Here is a 16418-nt window from a genome sequence, read left to right as displayed (position 1 = left end):
CTCTTTTTTGTTGTGGTGGTAGTGGTTGTTATGAATTGTATCTACATTTAATTTTCTAATTAGTTCTCATTGACATATAAGAAAAGTCTCTGCAGACGTACACATGTATACATATATATAAATAGTTTGCAGATTTCTTACTGTTTCTAATCAGTTTTCAGGAGATTTTATTAAGATTTCCAGGCAGAAAATGAAATTCATTTACAAATGATGATAGATTTACCATTTCCTTTCCAATAATTATACATCCTTTTAATCAATTAATTTATTGTTTAATTTACATCCAAGTTAGCATATAGTGCAACAGTGATTTCAGGAGTAGATTCCTTAATGCCCCTTATCCATTTAACCCATCCCCCCTCCCTCAACCCCTCCAGCAACCCTCTGTTTGTTCTATATTTAAGAGTTTCTTATGTTTCTCTGTTTAGTATCTTAAATTACTCATATGAGTGAAATCATATGATATTTGTCTTTCTCTGACTGACTAATATCACTTAGTATAATACCCTCTAGTTCTATCTACTTAGTTGCAATGGCAAGATTTCATTCTCTTTGCTGAGTAATACTCCAGTTTGTGTGTGTGTGTGTGTGTGTGTGTGTGTGTGTGTGTGTGTGCGCGCGCGCGCACACACCACATCTTTATCTGTTCATCCATCAGTGGGTATTTGGGCTCTTTCCATACTTTGGCTAGTGTCAGTAGCTCTGCGATAAACATTGGGGTGCATGTGCCCCTTTGAAACAGCACACCTGTATTCCTTGGATAAATGCCTAGTAGTGTGATTGCTTGATCATAAGGTAGTTCAGTTTTTAATTTTTTGAGGAACCAAGGAGATAGACTCTGTGGGAAGAGATGGTACTATGGCACATGAGAGCCTGAAGTCAGAGCGTATATTTTGATCTTAAGAAAGAATCGTTAAAATATTGTCCATTTCATTAATTATTGACTCTTAATCTTTTCACCAAAATATCGTAAATGTCTTTTAGATTACTCGAGTGGATGGGAAAAAATTGCTTCTCTATAGGGAGCAGCTTGTAAAGATTCTCCAAAGAACTCTACACCTGACCTGTAAGCAAGGCTACACTCTGTCTTGTAACCTCCTGCACCACCTTCTTCGCTCTACGACACTCATCTACCCTACAGAGTACTGCAGTGTGCCAGGTGGCTTCAACAAGCCTCCCTCCGAATACTTTCCCATCAAGGCAGGTGTTGGCAGTAATCACAATCTCAAGTACATACGGGGTTATTTTTCTAATGATTCAAAGTGTGGACGGGTTTTTTTGTGTAGAAAGGTACCACTCCTTTGTTTTTAAAGTAGACTATTAAGATTATTATTGGAATGTTTAAACGTGGAAAGTTTTCTACTTTTCTGTGTGTATATGAAGTGAGTTGGTAATGTTCCATATAATTTTATTGGGGAACTCAGAAGACATACATAAAAAGATCTTTTACCTTATGTGTGTATATTCTTTTTTTAACTTCTCAACTTGCTGAATAAATGCTATTCTTTTATAGGACTGGGGTAAACCAGGGGACTTGTGGAATCTGGGCATCCAGTGGCATGTTCCTTCTTCGGAGGAAGTGGCTTTTGCCTTCTATCTGTTGGACTCTTTTCTTCAGCCTGAGCTCATCAAACTCCAGCACTGTGGTGATGGCGAACTTGAAATGTCGAGGTTAGTTTTTCTTTCATAATCAGTTACTGTTACATGGTTGCAGACTAAAAAAGTCTTTTTGTGCCTTTCCCTTTCTCTGTAGCATATCTGATGGATTTATTTTTGGTGTATGTTTGTATCTGCCATAAATGTAATTAGAGAACTATTTAATAGAGGGTGGTGTAACAGATTACTTTGATATTTAAACCTTTTAAATAGAGAAACTTGAGTTGGCTTTTTATGACTTCTCCTTAGTTTAGCGCATTTTGGGGAAATGTATGGAAATGCCTGTCTTTCTAAATTCAGATTAGATGTTTTTCCCTTTTTTTTCCTGTGATTTATATTATTGACATTAACATTACTTAGTGAAATATCTCTGAGACTTTTTTTTTCTTTCGCACCAGGCTTTAACAAGAAACAATTATTAAAGATCATTAGACTTTTATAGTTTAAATCTTTTATAAAGTTCCTAAAATAATAAGAAAGTTACTATGTGTCAAGTACGAGGACATTTTAATAAGCAAGTTCACTAGGAATGGAGAAGGAAAGAAGTATGATTGATGTCTGAACTGCTAATTTTGGAGTAAATGTTTAGCTGGTCCATTTTTGAAAGATGAAATATGCTGGGGGATTTTCGGTGACACTGTTTTACCTTTTTGTTAGTGGTAGTGATCTTTGGATAAACAGGTGATTGGATTCAGAAATGGTTAACAAAGGGTGATCAGTTGCTGTTACTTGTAAGTTGCTGTTTAATTATAAGCAGGTCTCTGTTACCAGCTAATATGTGTTTAATTACCTTGTACTATGAAGTGGGCCTTAAGACATTTCGTGGACTTAATATTGTATATCTCCACTTAAGGTTCTTGTACTGCACCCTAGACTCTTGAAGGCCTCTTGTTAGAAACGGATTTGGAGGGGCGCCTGGGTGGCTCAGTCGGTTAAGCCTCCGGCTTCGGCTCAGGTCAGATCTCACGTTCGTGGGTTCGAGCCCCGCATCAGGCTCAGTGCTGACAGCTAGCTCAGAGCCTGGAGCCTGCTTCCGATTCTGTGTCTCCTTCTCTCTCTGCGCCCCCCCCCCCCCATGCTCTGTCTCTCTCTGTATCAAAATTAAATAAAAAAACATTTAAAAAAATTTTTTAGAAACGGATTTGGAGTCTTCTAAAATATGAAAATACCTTTTGTCTTTTCCAGAGATGATATTCTTCAGAGTCTGACTATAGTACACAACTGTTTAATTGGCTCAGGAAACCTCCTGCCTCCACTGAAAGGAGAGCCAGTAACTAATTTGTAAGTAAAAATAACTACTTTACATATTTTGCTGTTGCCATTTGGCATATATTTTAATTCTTAGTCACATAACGAGTCATTGGTTTTGTTATTGATGCTGTTTCTGTATCACTTTACCTGTTTTGTCATTGTTAGGCCAAAAATACCTGAGGCAGAACTTAGGTCTATAAACTTTAAGGCCTTATTCAGTTTTTCATATGATAACCAGCACAGGATAATTTTCATTGTTAATTAGTTTAAAATTATTGATACTAAATTCATCCTTTAGTTTCTGAGTTAAGATAAATGCTCTTTAAAAAATAAATTCTTTTTTTTTTTTGTCAGTACTCACTGTTCACTGGAAAAATCTGCGTGTTTTTACATTAAAGTTTGTTGAGCGTTACTTTGATCTTTTAAAAATTCTACTAAGTTGCTTTTTTGAATTTAAGTGCTTTTCAGGCTATAACTATTGTGAATGAATGTCTTTATTTAGTCCAGTGTTAGTGCAACCATTGAAAAAATTGAGTTAAAACCATTGAAAAAATTGAGTTTAAATGAAATCAGCACTATCTAACTCCAGCTCAGTTAGTTGTTAAGTAGATAGATGCGGTTTCAGACGTAGTTTCATTATGCTGCCTTAGATCATTTTCTCTCAACATCACCATCTCATTGCTGAGAAAGTTCATGAAAATCACATAAAAAGTAAGTAACCCCTGCCCCTCAAAAAACACAAGAGGGAGGAATTTGTTGATTTGTAGAAAAAATCTTAAGACACTTCGAGGAGTGGTTTTAAAACATGACTTGCTTGTGTTTCACATGTTTTGTATAATCATTGTTTGGAGTCCTATTTTCTCATGATTCCCATTTAATTTCCTCTAAAAACTGTTTCTAGGCATTGAACTTTAGATTGCTCATTAGATTTAAGAGGGAGAAGTAGGGTCACCTCAGGTAAGGAAATCTGTTTTAAGTTGTTTAGGAATTTGCTGAGTTCTTTTAAAGTACTTTTGGTTTTCATCAGTATTGCAGTTTGACCTAGGGGCAGTTTTACCAAAATTCATTTTTGCTAAGAGAGATTGATTTTAAACAATATTTAAAAATGAGAGACCTACAGAAATGGTTTTAATTTTCCTGATGATTTTAACAGTGTGTAATATAGTAAGAATTTAACTCTTATGGCATGCTCAAAACCTACTTCGTATGTAATAGATTACATCAGTAAATTTAGTTCTTCTATAACATATTGACATAGAGAAATATGATAATTTAATCCAATAGTTTATCTAGGAGCAAAAGCATGTATCTTCTCTCAAATGATTGGGAGGTTTTTAGTATTGAGTTACCCATAGGATGCACTGCCGAAGGGTCCAATCAGGAGAATGACAGATTTCTGCTGCAGTTCATATCAGCAGGCATATGTGCTTGTGCACGGTGATAGTGAATTGAAGCAGGGTCTTTATTCTTTGAACTAAATGCACATCAGGACAGAAGTTGCTTTTTTTGGTTATGATAAAACCAATTAAGTTTTTATATAATGAAACGCATTTGTAATATGCAGAAGAATACCATCTTATAAACATTTTATGAATGCTGTGGAATAGAAATAAGTAGACCATTTGCCTATATTATTATACATTATAAGCTTTAAAATTGATCCTGAGCATCTTTATAGGTTTTTCCCAGAAAAATTAAGAACAGATAAACTGGAAAGTTTTGTGTTTCAGAATTTTGACTTTCAGAGTGAGAATTAATTATAATAAAACATAGTAAAATAAAAATTATATTTAATATAAATATGAAATGTTTTCTGGTGTATATATAATAATATGTAATAATGAAGTAAAACAGAATGAAACTCATTTGTTTTAATCATTGAACGATACACATTTTTAGGGCCCTTTATGTATATTTAATAGTTATATGCCTGTAGGCAGGGATAATGATTATACAAGGTAGAATCAAAGGTAAATGAGCAGCCCTTTGCCTTTGAATTGCCAAAAGAGTGGGTTTATGAAGTCTTTCCTGGGCTTTTAAATAGTTCTTAACAGAATCCTTCCCTTTAAAACCAATTTCTATCTGGTATCTCCATCTGAAATTCTAATTTATTTTGATAGAGTAGGACTTTTTACATTTATTTTCTTCATATAACATTTCAACTTTTTTTGCACATAGCAAATTAGTTCTCACTGACATATCATAAAGTTAGCTTTTGAAATTTAAAAAATGCTTATTCTAATATAGGTCTGTAATTGTTAAGATTTCTTAAGTGTAAATTGATTTGAAAAAACTAATCAGGGCACCTGGCTGGTTCAGTCAGAGGAACATGCTGACTCTTGATCTCAGGTTCATGAGTTAGAGCCCCGTGTTGGGTGTAGAAATTACTTAAATAAATAAAACTTTAAGAAAAAGAAAAACGAATTAAATAATTTCAGTTGATGGTGCCATTGTTCTGTTAAAATAAACCACATTGCCCAGTGTGAAGAAATAAGAGCTGTAATATAATTCTTAGAGATTATAGCAGCAGGTCTCCACAAGAAATAGAGTCAAATATACCAGATAGGGGAGAAAAAAGATATAATTGGGACAGGTGCATTAGTATAATGCCTGAGATGTCTGAGGCAATCACTCTTGTTAATAACAAACACTTCGGCTGTGGTACTGTGGGACATGATGTATTTCCTGAAATACCAAACCAGTTTTGGGGAGCACCTACCAACCCAAATCTTTCTTTAAAATTAATCTTATATTTTTCTTATATAAAACTCAGTTAGGTAAAATGGTCCAGCTACTTAATTTTTTTTTGGTCGGGTCTTTCGTTATTAAATTTGCCTTGCACATGAGCTGGTAGTATTTGTCTTCTAGAAAATTGCAATAATGAGAAACTGGAAACTTGGTTCAGTTCTGAGTTTTCCTGTAAGAAAATCTTAGTTCCTAATAGAGTATATGGTATAGTCTTAAAATCCCATTGTTGAGGTAAATGGCTACTAAATGTGAAAACTAGTTTTCTGTGCATTGTATAAGAGATTGTCAAAATATAAAATCTTACATGACTTGATTGTCCTAAGTAAATGATATATACCTCATGGTATCTTCATTGTACTTTTTTGGCCTTTGGCAGTGTAAGGTTACTAAATATTTTGTATTATAAATTTTCCTGCTTCAAAGGATGGGTAAAAGGAGGTCCCTTGAGAGTAGTTAAGGGCAAATTTCTTCAGAACAATTGGAATTTTTGGCAGTTTTGTCAGATACCAAGGTCGCTGAATTAATCTTCAAATGGAACCTCTCTATTTTGCTGTGGGAACCTTTAGTTAATGACTTAATAGAAATATGTACGGAATAGTTTATACTCCTAGCTCTACCTGTATAGACGTGGAAGTTGGATTATGTCTTTGCAGGGTCACACAGGAGTGTTGGACACTTGCCTTACCCTCAGATCGTCCGTAATTTTTCCTTCCGCAGTCCACTCTTTGTGATCTTTTAGGTCTAACCAGCTATCCCAGGATGCAGAAAACTAACATCTATAAAAACAGGGTTACTCAAGGCAGAGGAGTCACCATTTTTCATCTGAGATATATTTCTTCTTTACTTTGTGCCCCCTTTCCTCTGATAGATGTGTTAAGTCATTCTTAGTTAAACATTCTTAGGATCTCAGCTTTTACTAACTTCTCAGTCAAAGCAAACTTCATATCTAAAGCCTAAGAGTTGAGACCATTTCATTAATATGTGAAAGGATGTGTTGTTCTTCGATGAGGGGCAGGGCTAGCTAACCTCTCTTGGCACCTCCAGGGAACTACCCAGCTCTGCTGGGGGAGCTGCACACAGGAAAGGAAACAGTTACTACTCCACGGTGAGTAACCCTGTTTTCTCCTTCTTTCACCTTCTGACTGTTTTCATTGATTTTTAAAAGCTTATGTGTCAGACGTGGAAATAACTCTTATGCTCAGAGTTAATTTTAAACCTAGCAACCTTTTATTCCCATGGTAGAGTAAGAGCCAGCTTTTCATTTGTGTTCATAGCTCTTACTGATGCCTAGGATTGAGTTAGACAACAGAACACAGAAATGGGCCAATTGTTTCTTGTGAAACACTTGTAACCTTGAATGGGAAAAAAAAATCTGTATATTAGTGGCTTGGTTTTTATACTTTCTATGTTTGCTTTCATGGGGTGGGGGGATTACTGGGAAGAGTAGGCTGTTCTTTCACCTACAGAAAAGAATTATTGTTTGTACCTATTTCATGACAGTTTACCTAGCCTTCGTTTGCATATCTGATAAGCATTGTATATTTTGTTTTTCTGTTATTAGTCATCTCTTCCTTTTTCAACACCCTTCTCTCCCACCAGTGATTGTTTTCATAGTTGTACTCTAATCAGATCTGGAGAAGATTGCCATCTAGTGGTACAAATAACATGGCTGTTGAAATTTTCTGGGTCTTTTGTTTGTTTTTGGTTTTTTTAGTGGCATTAATATTGAACATATTTTGTTATAAATGAGTTGGCCTTGTGCTGCCTAGTGCTTTGAAGCTGATTTAACTTTATTATTGTTGTATAAATGGGATTATTTCTAATATGTTGTGTTGGAATTTTTGTCGGACTTTTATTTAGTTCCCGAGGTCAAATTATGACTATTTGTAAAATGTACCAAGACGAAAAGAATGAATTTCACATGGGTTGGGGTAGTAATGACATTTGATTTAAATTATGCATATTGCTACTATAGCTTTAAATCAGAACACACATATGTAAGTGCTAATGGCACTTTACATATGCTCCTCCTATCAATCCAATAATTTGTTAGAGAAGAGATCTATTAAAACAGAATTTTAGGTAAATAAATATAAAATGAATTTATAAATAAAAGCTGAAATTCATGTCTGACCAAATACCTTTTGTACACTTAAGATAGGAAAGATGTGTTTTAATTCAGGTTTCAAAAGTAAAAGCCTAAGCTGGTTTTATTTAAATGTACTTCTAATACTTCAAAATTCCATACAGGTTGAGATATTTAAAAACACTTGTAATCAGTAATATTTCTTCCAATTTTCTAGTAGGGTAACATTTCAGATTGACATATGAATTTTTAAGTTAGCATCAGGGGTCTTCCTCCATAAGACCAGTTTTTAAATGTGATTATATTGCCATTACTAGAGACAGAAATGCAGACAAGCAAAACATTGCAAATTCCCAACTGATACTCTCTTTTTGGTTTAATAGTTGGGGTGTTTTTTTTTTTAATATAGTCAAAAAGTATTCAAAGTAGTTTAGAGATTACTTTTTATGTTATTTGTAAGAAGAATTTTATGACTAATTAAAATGCGTGGTTGGTTCAGTATTTGGTTCTAGGTACAGACTGAGGTACAAGAGCATTCTTACTTTGCAGAACTACTGCTGTTTATAGCAGCAGTGAGGAGACATCAGCTCTCTTGTGATGGCTCATGACAACCATCTACCTGTGCTGTACCAGGGAAGGAGGGACCCGTTGGTGGGGGAATGGTCTTATGTTTAATGCTTGTTGACTGAAGCAGTCTTTTCCTCTTTCGTGGTGAAATTTAATTTCAGTAGAGATCTTGGACTCCTTGAAGTTTAATGTAAAGGAATCTGATTTTAGTTTTAACTGACTGGATTCTGGATACATATATATCATTTAATCATACACAGTTTTACAGAATGTTCCAGTTTACAAGATGTTGCCAAAGGTTGGCACTTTATAGGATGAAAATGCGAATTTTAAGAGTTTGAATTTGAACCTGAGTTCTGAAAAGCAAATTAATATTTTATGTTATAAAATATAACCATTCTGGGGCGCCTGGGTGGCTTAGTTGGTTGAGCGTCTGACTCTTGATTTTGGCTCGGGTCACCATCTCACGGGTTCGTGAGTAGAAGCCCCACCTTGCACTCTGCGCTGACACTGTGGAGCCTGCTGAAAATTCTCTCCCTCTGCTTCCTGCTTGCACTAGCGCGCACGCTCTCCCTCTCTCTCAATAAATAAACATTTTTTGAAAAGATAAATTTAAAAAATATATAATCATTCTTTATTAGGCTTGGTTTGAAACACAAGACGGTATTGCTAGAGAGGAACATAGTTAAATAATTGGCAGTTTAGTAATCTTAATATTTAGACAAATCCCAGGATTCATAACTACCAAATGCTGAGATAGAGATAACTTGCTTAATTCAAGTTAAAAAAAAAATACAATTTAGATAGGGGTATGTTGATCTAAAAATATTTTTCTTTCATGACAAGTGGTGTGTAGTTGATGAATGAGGAGTAATCACTACAGAATTTCTATTTGTTACTCATTAGCTTTGTGTTGGGTATGCTTACCCCATGTTTCCTTGGGATTTGTGCCTATGCTTTTCCTCTTAGAAAGTAGTATCTTTTTGTTTATAAAAAATTGTTGAATTGATATGTGTTTTGAAATAAAATGTTGAAAGTGTTTTTCATTGAAGAAAATTTAGATTTTAGACATAAAGATTCATATTCCCTCATATTCCCTCATAATCTGTTCTTACATACCTTAAAAGGGGCTTTAATTGTGTAATGAGTTTAACTAGCTAGGTCTGGTTCTGGTAACATAATTTTTTGTGGCAGGTCTTTAATTAGAAAATGCAGTGTTTTTATATCTGATCGTTTTCAAAAGAAAGTAATGGCATTTAAGTGCAGGTGTTAGGAGAGATCAGTGTGGGTGGTTTTAAGGAGGAAGGGTAATGATTACTTTAAGAAGTTTGTTAGCTATATATTCTTTAGTAAAACTTGAGTTTTTGGTGTCTAGTTTCAACCTTTCTTATACCATTATAAAGCCGGCTTTTCTTTGAATAAATGTTTGTCATTAGATTTAAGCTTTTACACTTGAATATTAAATATCATTGTTATGTTTATTTGGATGGTAAATTTTCTCCCATACGTTAAATTTAACATTTTCTTTAAGATGAATAATATTGTCCTTACTGAAACAGATAGTATTAATCTTCAGAAGGGTAAAGAGTTGAAGTATTGAAGATGAGAAATCTGTTTATTAAAAGAACATCATCTTTGTTTTGATCTAAACATTCTAGCAATGACACTTTTCCCTTTCATCCTTCTTATTGGTATTATTAATAAATGCAAGCACTCTTGTTTTTATACAGGGTACCAAGTATGGTGTCCTTGGAAGAGACAAAGTTGTATACTGGACTTGAATATGGTATGTAAATTCTGGTCTGAGTAAATTTTATGTGGAGAATTTTTGTCAGTTACTCTACAATAATTAAAATGGAATAATTTGTAGTTAGAGTTTTCCTAGTCTCTTTTTCATATATAAAATGAATATTAGCTAATATGTAGAGAGTAGCTATCTTTGCTTTTCCTGGAGAAACTGGAAATTTATATAAGAATAGTCAATAAAAGATAAATATTTGGATGCTTTCTTATTTATTTGTGAGAGAGAGAGCAGGGAAGGGCCAGAGAGAGGGGGAGAATCCTGTCAACACAGAGCCCAATGCAGGGCTCAGTCCCATGAAGCATGAGATCATGACTTGAGCCGAAATCAAGAGTTGGATGCTTAACTGACTGAGCCACCCAGGCTCCCCAATGTTTGGATGCTTTCTATGTGCAAAAGCTGTTTTTCATATCTAGTCATGTGCGTATATGTCGAAAATTGATTTAGAACGGATACATTATACTTGATGTGAATGTAAGAATGTAACAATCTTTATTTATTCTAACGATCTTTGTGTCTTCCTGTCATAGTGAATTAAATTTTATATAAGTATGTAAAATGTGTTAATGTTCTGAATCTAACATTAGTAGAAATTTAGTACATTTCCTTATTGCTGGATTAACAGTGGAATTAATTGCTAAGGTGTAATTTTTATTTGCTTGATTTGGATTATCCATAACCAGTTAGAGACTGCTACACATTTATGGTCTCTAATTAATGGCTAGAGCCTTTGAAATATTGGCAAAATGTTTTTTTCCTCCCTCCTCCTTGACTGCCCAATAAAGTTTTATGAGCAGGTCTTTGTAAATGTGAAGGTTTTAAAAGTTACTCTGTCTCACTAAACCAACTGTGATAAAAGGCAGACCCATTTGGTTTTTTTCCTTGATACATTATTTATTCTTGATATAAACTGTTGATATGAAGCTTCAGCAGTCTGGAGAGCATTCAATGTGTCTAAAATGCCTTGTCTCATTTTTTAAAAAATAGATCTATCCAGAGAGAACCATCGAGAAGCAATTGCTAGGGTCATAAGGAAACTTCTTAGTAAGTACATGGATGCATCTAACTTATTTTTAACAATAAATATTTGGGAATTTTATAGCATATGTGCTTTTACTTTATTTAAATTCTAAATAATGAGAATATCAGGTAGTATTTTTTCCCATAACTAATAGATTCATAACTGATATATCAATATTCTTAAAGTCATTCAAAATATTTTAACGAAAATCCTTTTTCTTTTATTATAGACCACATACTTAACAATTCAGAGGATGATACCAAGTCTTTGTTTCTTATCATAAAGGTACAATTAGCCTTTAATAGTTGCATTATTATTATTACGTGACTAGGTTTGACAGGATGGCTTATAAATACAAAATTTGAAATTCTTTGACACAGATTATTGGAGACCTTTTGCAATTCCAAGGATCGCACAAGCATGAATTTGACTCTCGTTGGAAAAGCTTTAACCTAGTAAAGAAATCGATGGAAAATCGGGTCAGTATTTTCACCTACAGACTCTGAATTAATTTTTTAAAATGTGCATAATATTGATGTAGCCACTTGATTCAATGATTGCTCAACATACAGATGAAGTTTCCCTATGTGTAAAAATAGTAGATTTTCAAATATTGTATAATGGTATAATGGAAAGGATCCTGGAAAAATGGTTTCCTGTGATATAAACTCGTCAGTGAATTTCCATGAGAGTCTCTGAACTCATTTTGGGTATTTGGAGTGTGATAACTTGGCAGGCTGCTGTGTAAGAACTTGAGGGAATAAAAGATAGGAGGAATTGTCCACAGGCCTGAATTTACAGCATCTCTTTATGGAGGTATCAGAAAAATATATCGTATGTTATTTTTGCACTCCAGACATCAGTACAGGCTTCTCAGGAACATGGAGGAAAGAACATTTAAGCCAGCCATTTGATGTTGAACGGCGGTGTTCTTTTGTAGGAGACTTTTATTGAAGTTGAGTCTAAAAAGGTTGTAGGGATTTATTACTTAGCCAGAGGTGACTACATATATTAGAGGGAATAGCATGTGAAATAGAGCAGGGAGACACACAAACACGGCATGCTGTAGAGAACAGTGGCTACAGAGCGGAAAGGCATGAGGTGACAAGGTCATTTATAGTTTCATCCCAAGAAAGTGCTTCAATTTTATATTCAGCATTGGGAGAATCATGAAAATTTTTTAGGTAGATCTGACTTGAATGTTAGGAAGACCAGTCTTTGATCAACCAAAATGAATTCAGTGCATTTTGAAAAGCTCTGTCATCACTGTGAAAGATAAGCAATAGGAGATTGAGACTACATAAGGGAGGGTGGTTGAACTATTAGAAATAGTCCAGATGGAAAAACCCGGCCTGATTCAGTCACTGGCATCGGGATGCAAGTAAGGTGTTTTGAAAAGGAAGAAATTGCAGGGACTTGATGACTAGTGAAATAAAGGTGTGAAAGAGGAGCAACCTTTGAGTTGCAGGTATCTGCCTGTAGTGAGTCTGGAGGACGGTCGGGTGGTAGGGGAGAGCATAAAAGATCATTTTTAGAAAAAAAGACACCATATTGTGTAGTAAACATACACAGTTACCTGGAAAGGCTATTTATAAATTTAACAGCGTCAAGCAATTTTCTTCGTAGTCTTTTCAGTATCTGACTGAGTGAGGACCAGCTCAGTTCCTCTCCCGTGCATGGATCCATTAATAAACTACCAGAGAAAAACATGGTGTTGGATCACCCATTTAAAGGAGATATTTCTTTCAAAAAAGGGAAAGGGATATTTCTACTCTGAGAGATAAAACTAACTGAAATAGTATCTTTGAATGTAAGCCTGATCACTTTAGAATAAATGAAATACCTCCATTACCCACCAGCCCACCCTGGACCTTTGCTGAACTAATTTTTTAATAAGGGATTCAGGGGAACCCACTGGTGTGGAACTTAAGGACAATGTTAAAGTGTCTTCTGCTTTGTTTTTTAGCTCCATGGGAAAAAACAACATATCAGAGCACTATTGATTGACAGAGTAATGTTGCAGCATGAGGTAAATTTCTTTAAAATCTGGACTTTTTAAAATGACAGTTTTCCAGTTGACTATGTAATTGTGTTGCGTCATAATTAAGTGAACTTTTTAGTAAAAACTTTGGGATTTGATTTTACATTGGTTAATTTTCATAGCTACGAACTCTGACTGTTGAGGGATGTGAATATAAAAGAATACATCAAGATATGATCAGAGACCTGCTTCGTTTATCTACAAGTTCATACAGTCAGGTAAGGCCATTCGACTCTTGCCCTTCCATTTTATTATAGTGCACTCTGAGTATTCCCATTTCAGATCCAAGGAAGTTTAAGTTATTTATTGACGTAGAAAACACCGTTCAAGTTGCATATATTCTCAAGCTAATTTTAGTAGTCTTTTAAAAATAATGTTGATTTCTACTGTTTGTTATTGCTTCTCAAATTTCTTTAAAAATGTAAGGTTGGGGGGGGCACCTGGGTGGCTCACTTAGTAAAGCTTCTGACTTCGGCTCAGGTCATGGTCTCAGGGTTCATGAGTTTGAGCCCCGCCTTGGGCTCTGCTGACAGCTCAGAGCCTGGAGCCTGCTTCAGATTCTGTGCCTCCCTCTCTCTCTGCCCCTCCCCCCTTGTGCACGCGCACACGCATGCGCTCTCGCTCGCTCGCTCTTTTTCTCTCAAAAATAAATAAACATTAAAAATGTAAAGTTGGTAGGTAGTGTAATGTTGTCCCACTTAATCAGATCATATTATGCAGGCCAGTCTGGGAAGGTGGTATAATTCCTCCTAGATGTTATGCATTGGTTTCAGCAACCTGCTGCTATCTGAATTATGGGGTCCATCCTTTAAGGTAGCATAGGACCAAGAGAGTCTCTCTAAGCACAGACAATTGGAAAAAGCAAAATTTATGAACAGAATTGCTCTGTCTTCATAAAATAATGTAAATTAAGAAACTAGTCTCTAACTCAAAGATTTCACCTCAAGTAATATTTAAAAGAGTTCGAAATATGTACAGTGTGTCACTTTTTCTGTAGTTGTTATTCGTTACTGTTTAGTTCGTGGGTTATAAACTTACACTGAATCTTTTGTTTGGGTTCAAGAAAGTCTTTGATTTTTCTCCATGTAGACATGAGAGGAAATCTTTTCTCATCAAAAGTAAGTCAGAAGAGAAAGTTAACTAGTCTGTGTTAAGGAATAAGCACATATCAGTTCTATTCAGTCTCTCTTTTATTAAAAATATCTGAACCTGTGTAACCTGAATCATGGATGTGGTTGGTGGTAATGTGCATTCCTTTTGGTAAAAAGATTATTCTTTACTTGTTTTTCTAAGGTATATGGCTGGATGTATTTTTCTGTTACTATGCAAATATTTATATTATTTTTTTTAATTCATTTAGAAACTTTTTGTAGTTTGTCTACTATTTAATAAAAATCCTCTGTTAATAATGCTTTCTTCAGGTCAGAATTAAGGCTCAGCAAACATTTTTTGCAGCCTTGGGCGCATATAACTTCTGTTGCAGAGACATCATTCCCTTGGTTTTGGAGTTCTTACGGCCCGATAGACAAGATGTCACACAACAGCAGTTCAAGGTACAGGGTTTTCTATTTTACTTTATTCTGAAAATTTTCAGATATACAGAAAGTTAAAAGAATTGTACAGTAAACATCCATATACCTACCACTCAGATTCTCTATTTAACATTTTGCTGTATTTGCTTTATCACATCTCACATACCAACGAGGGAAGATGCGAAAGATAACTCAGAAATGAGGGGTTACAGAAGCCACAGAGAGATCTGTCTCTGAGAGAGGAGGGACTCAGTCAGCAGATCATTTGCTTTCTGGAGGGAGTTAAGATTACAACTTTACCTGTTCCTTGACGTTGTCATGTAGTTAATACCAATCAACAAACCATAGGTTGGGCTCAGTTTGTTGCTTTGATAAGTTGCGTTGGAACACAGTCCTTCATGTATCATCTGTGGCTGCTTTCACATTACGATTACATAGATAAGTCGTTGCAACAGAGACCACATGGCCAACTATTTACTATTAACCCTTTAGAGAAAAAGTTTGCTGACCTCTGATGTAGATGTGTAATTTAGTAGTAATGTGGAATGTATGACATTTTCAACCTTGTTGGGAGCAGTTTAAAGGGACAAAATCAGGTAGGTCAAGTAAGATCAAAAGTGAAAAATGTCTGTTAGGTTAGTAAAATCAAGATTACCAGTGACCTTATGAGAACCTGTAAAGAGGAGTAGAGCACACAGTAAGTAATGAGCCACATCGGAATGGAATTAGGGTGAATGTTTAAAAAATAACGTAATAGCTCTTTTCATTAAAATGGAGTATCTTTGAAAAGGGTACCTCATGTCATCAGAATCATTCTGATTAATTGAACTTCTCTGAGTAAAAAGCACACGGTATAATTAAGTAACCTAGTTTTTATATGCTTAAAATACATCAAAATCAGACTTTAGAAACTATTCCAAATGTGTCTTAAAATGCTAAGAGTGGCATATTTTATGGACTTTATGATATAATTGTAGTAGAAGATTAAAGGTCAAATTCAGGTTTCTAAAAGTAACATGTTAAGTGTGTGAACCTATTTTACTGACCAGTATCAGGCGCTTGAATAATCAGTGTTTAGTTAATTTAAAAACTCAGAGGCGAATTGGGTAAAACTAAACAGTACCTTTTTTTCCCATATTAATTATATTTTTCCTGCAGGGTGCCTTGTATTGTCTCCTTGGAAATCACAGTGGTGTATGTTTGGCAAACCTTCATGATTGGGACTGTATTGTACAGACGTGGCCAGCAATTGTTTCCTCTGGGCTTAGCAAAGCGATGTCCCTGGAAAAACCATCAATAGTGAGACTATTTGATGATCTTGCAGAAAAGATTCATCGGCAATATGAAACTATTGGCTTGGACTTTGCAGTAAGCAAAAACCATTTTTTAATTCAAATTTTAGTGGAAATTAACATTTGCTTTGTTCCCTTTTTGTACTTAGTACTCATTACCCCAGGTAGCAGGGTGGAGTGTGATTTGGAGCATGGCCAGGAGACAGGTAAGAGGTTTTCTTACAAGAGGTAACAAAGAGTTATTACACTGTTGCATTTACCATTATTCTCTATATATCCATGGCCTCATTTTTCAAAGAGTCGATAATATTTTAGGAGGTCACTCTTACTAGCCAAAGTCACATAAGTTTGATCAGAGGGTTCATAATTTATAGTGATGAAAATTAAAATTGGATGATTTGACAAATGAAAAAGTCAAGAGTG

General features: G+C 34.9%; 1 protein-coding gene across 1 annotated transcript in view; it reads left to right on the top strand.

Annotated features, from left to right (window-relative positions):
* The window catches only part of PSME4 (proteasome activator subunit 4), a 95134-nt gene that overhangs the window by 47120 nt on the left and 31596 nt on the right, over positions 1–16418 (top strand). The window contains exons 18-28 of the mRNA XM_029937352.1: positions 985–1200; positions 1514–1671; positions 2842–2937; positions 10039–10094; positions 11097–11153; positions 11360–11415; positions 11511–11609; positions 13097–13159; positions 13294–13389; positions 14593–14724; positions 15862–16071. Of these exons, the coding sequence (XP_029793212.1) occupies positions 985–1200; positions 1514–1671; positions 2842–2937; positions 10039–10094; positions 11097–11153; positions 11360–11415; positions 11511–11609; positions 13097–13159; positions 13294–13389; positions 14593–14724; positions 15862–16071 (1239 nt within the window). The remainder of the gene's footprint in view (positions 1–984; positions 1201–1513; positions 1672–2841; positions 2938–10038; positions 10095–11096; positions 11154–11359; positions 11416–11510; positions 11610–13096; positions 13160–13293; positions 13390–14592; positions 14725–15861; positions 16072–16418) is intronic.

Source organism: Suricata suricatta, chromosome 4 (genome assembly GCF_006229205.1).
Source record: "Suricata suricatta isolate VVHF042 chromosome 4, meerkat_22Aug2017_6uvM2_HiC, whole genome shotgun sequence".
Classification (NCBI taxonomy): Eukaryota; Metazoa; Chordata; class Mammalia; order Carnivora; family Herpestidae; genus Suricata; species Suricata suricatta.
The sequence above is the reverse complement of the archived record's forward strand: the minus strand, read 5'-3'. Positions and strand labels throughout refer to the sequence as shown.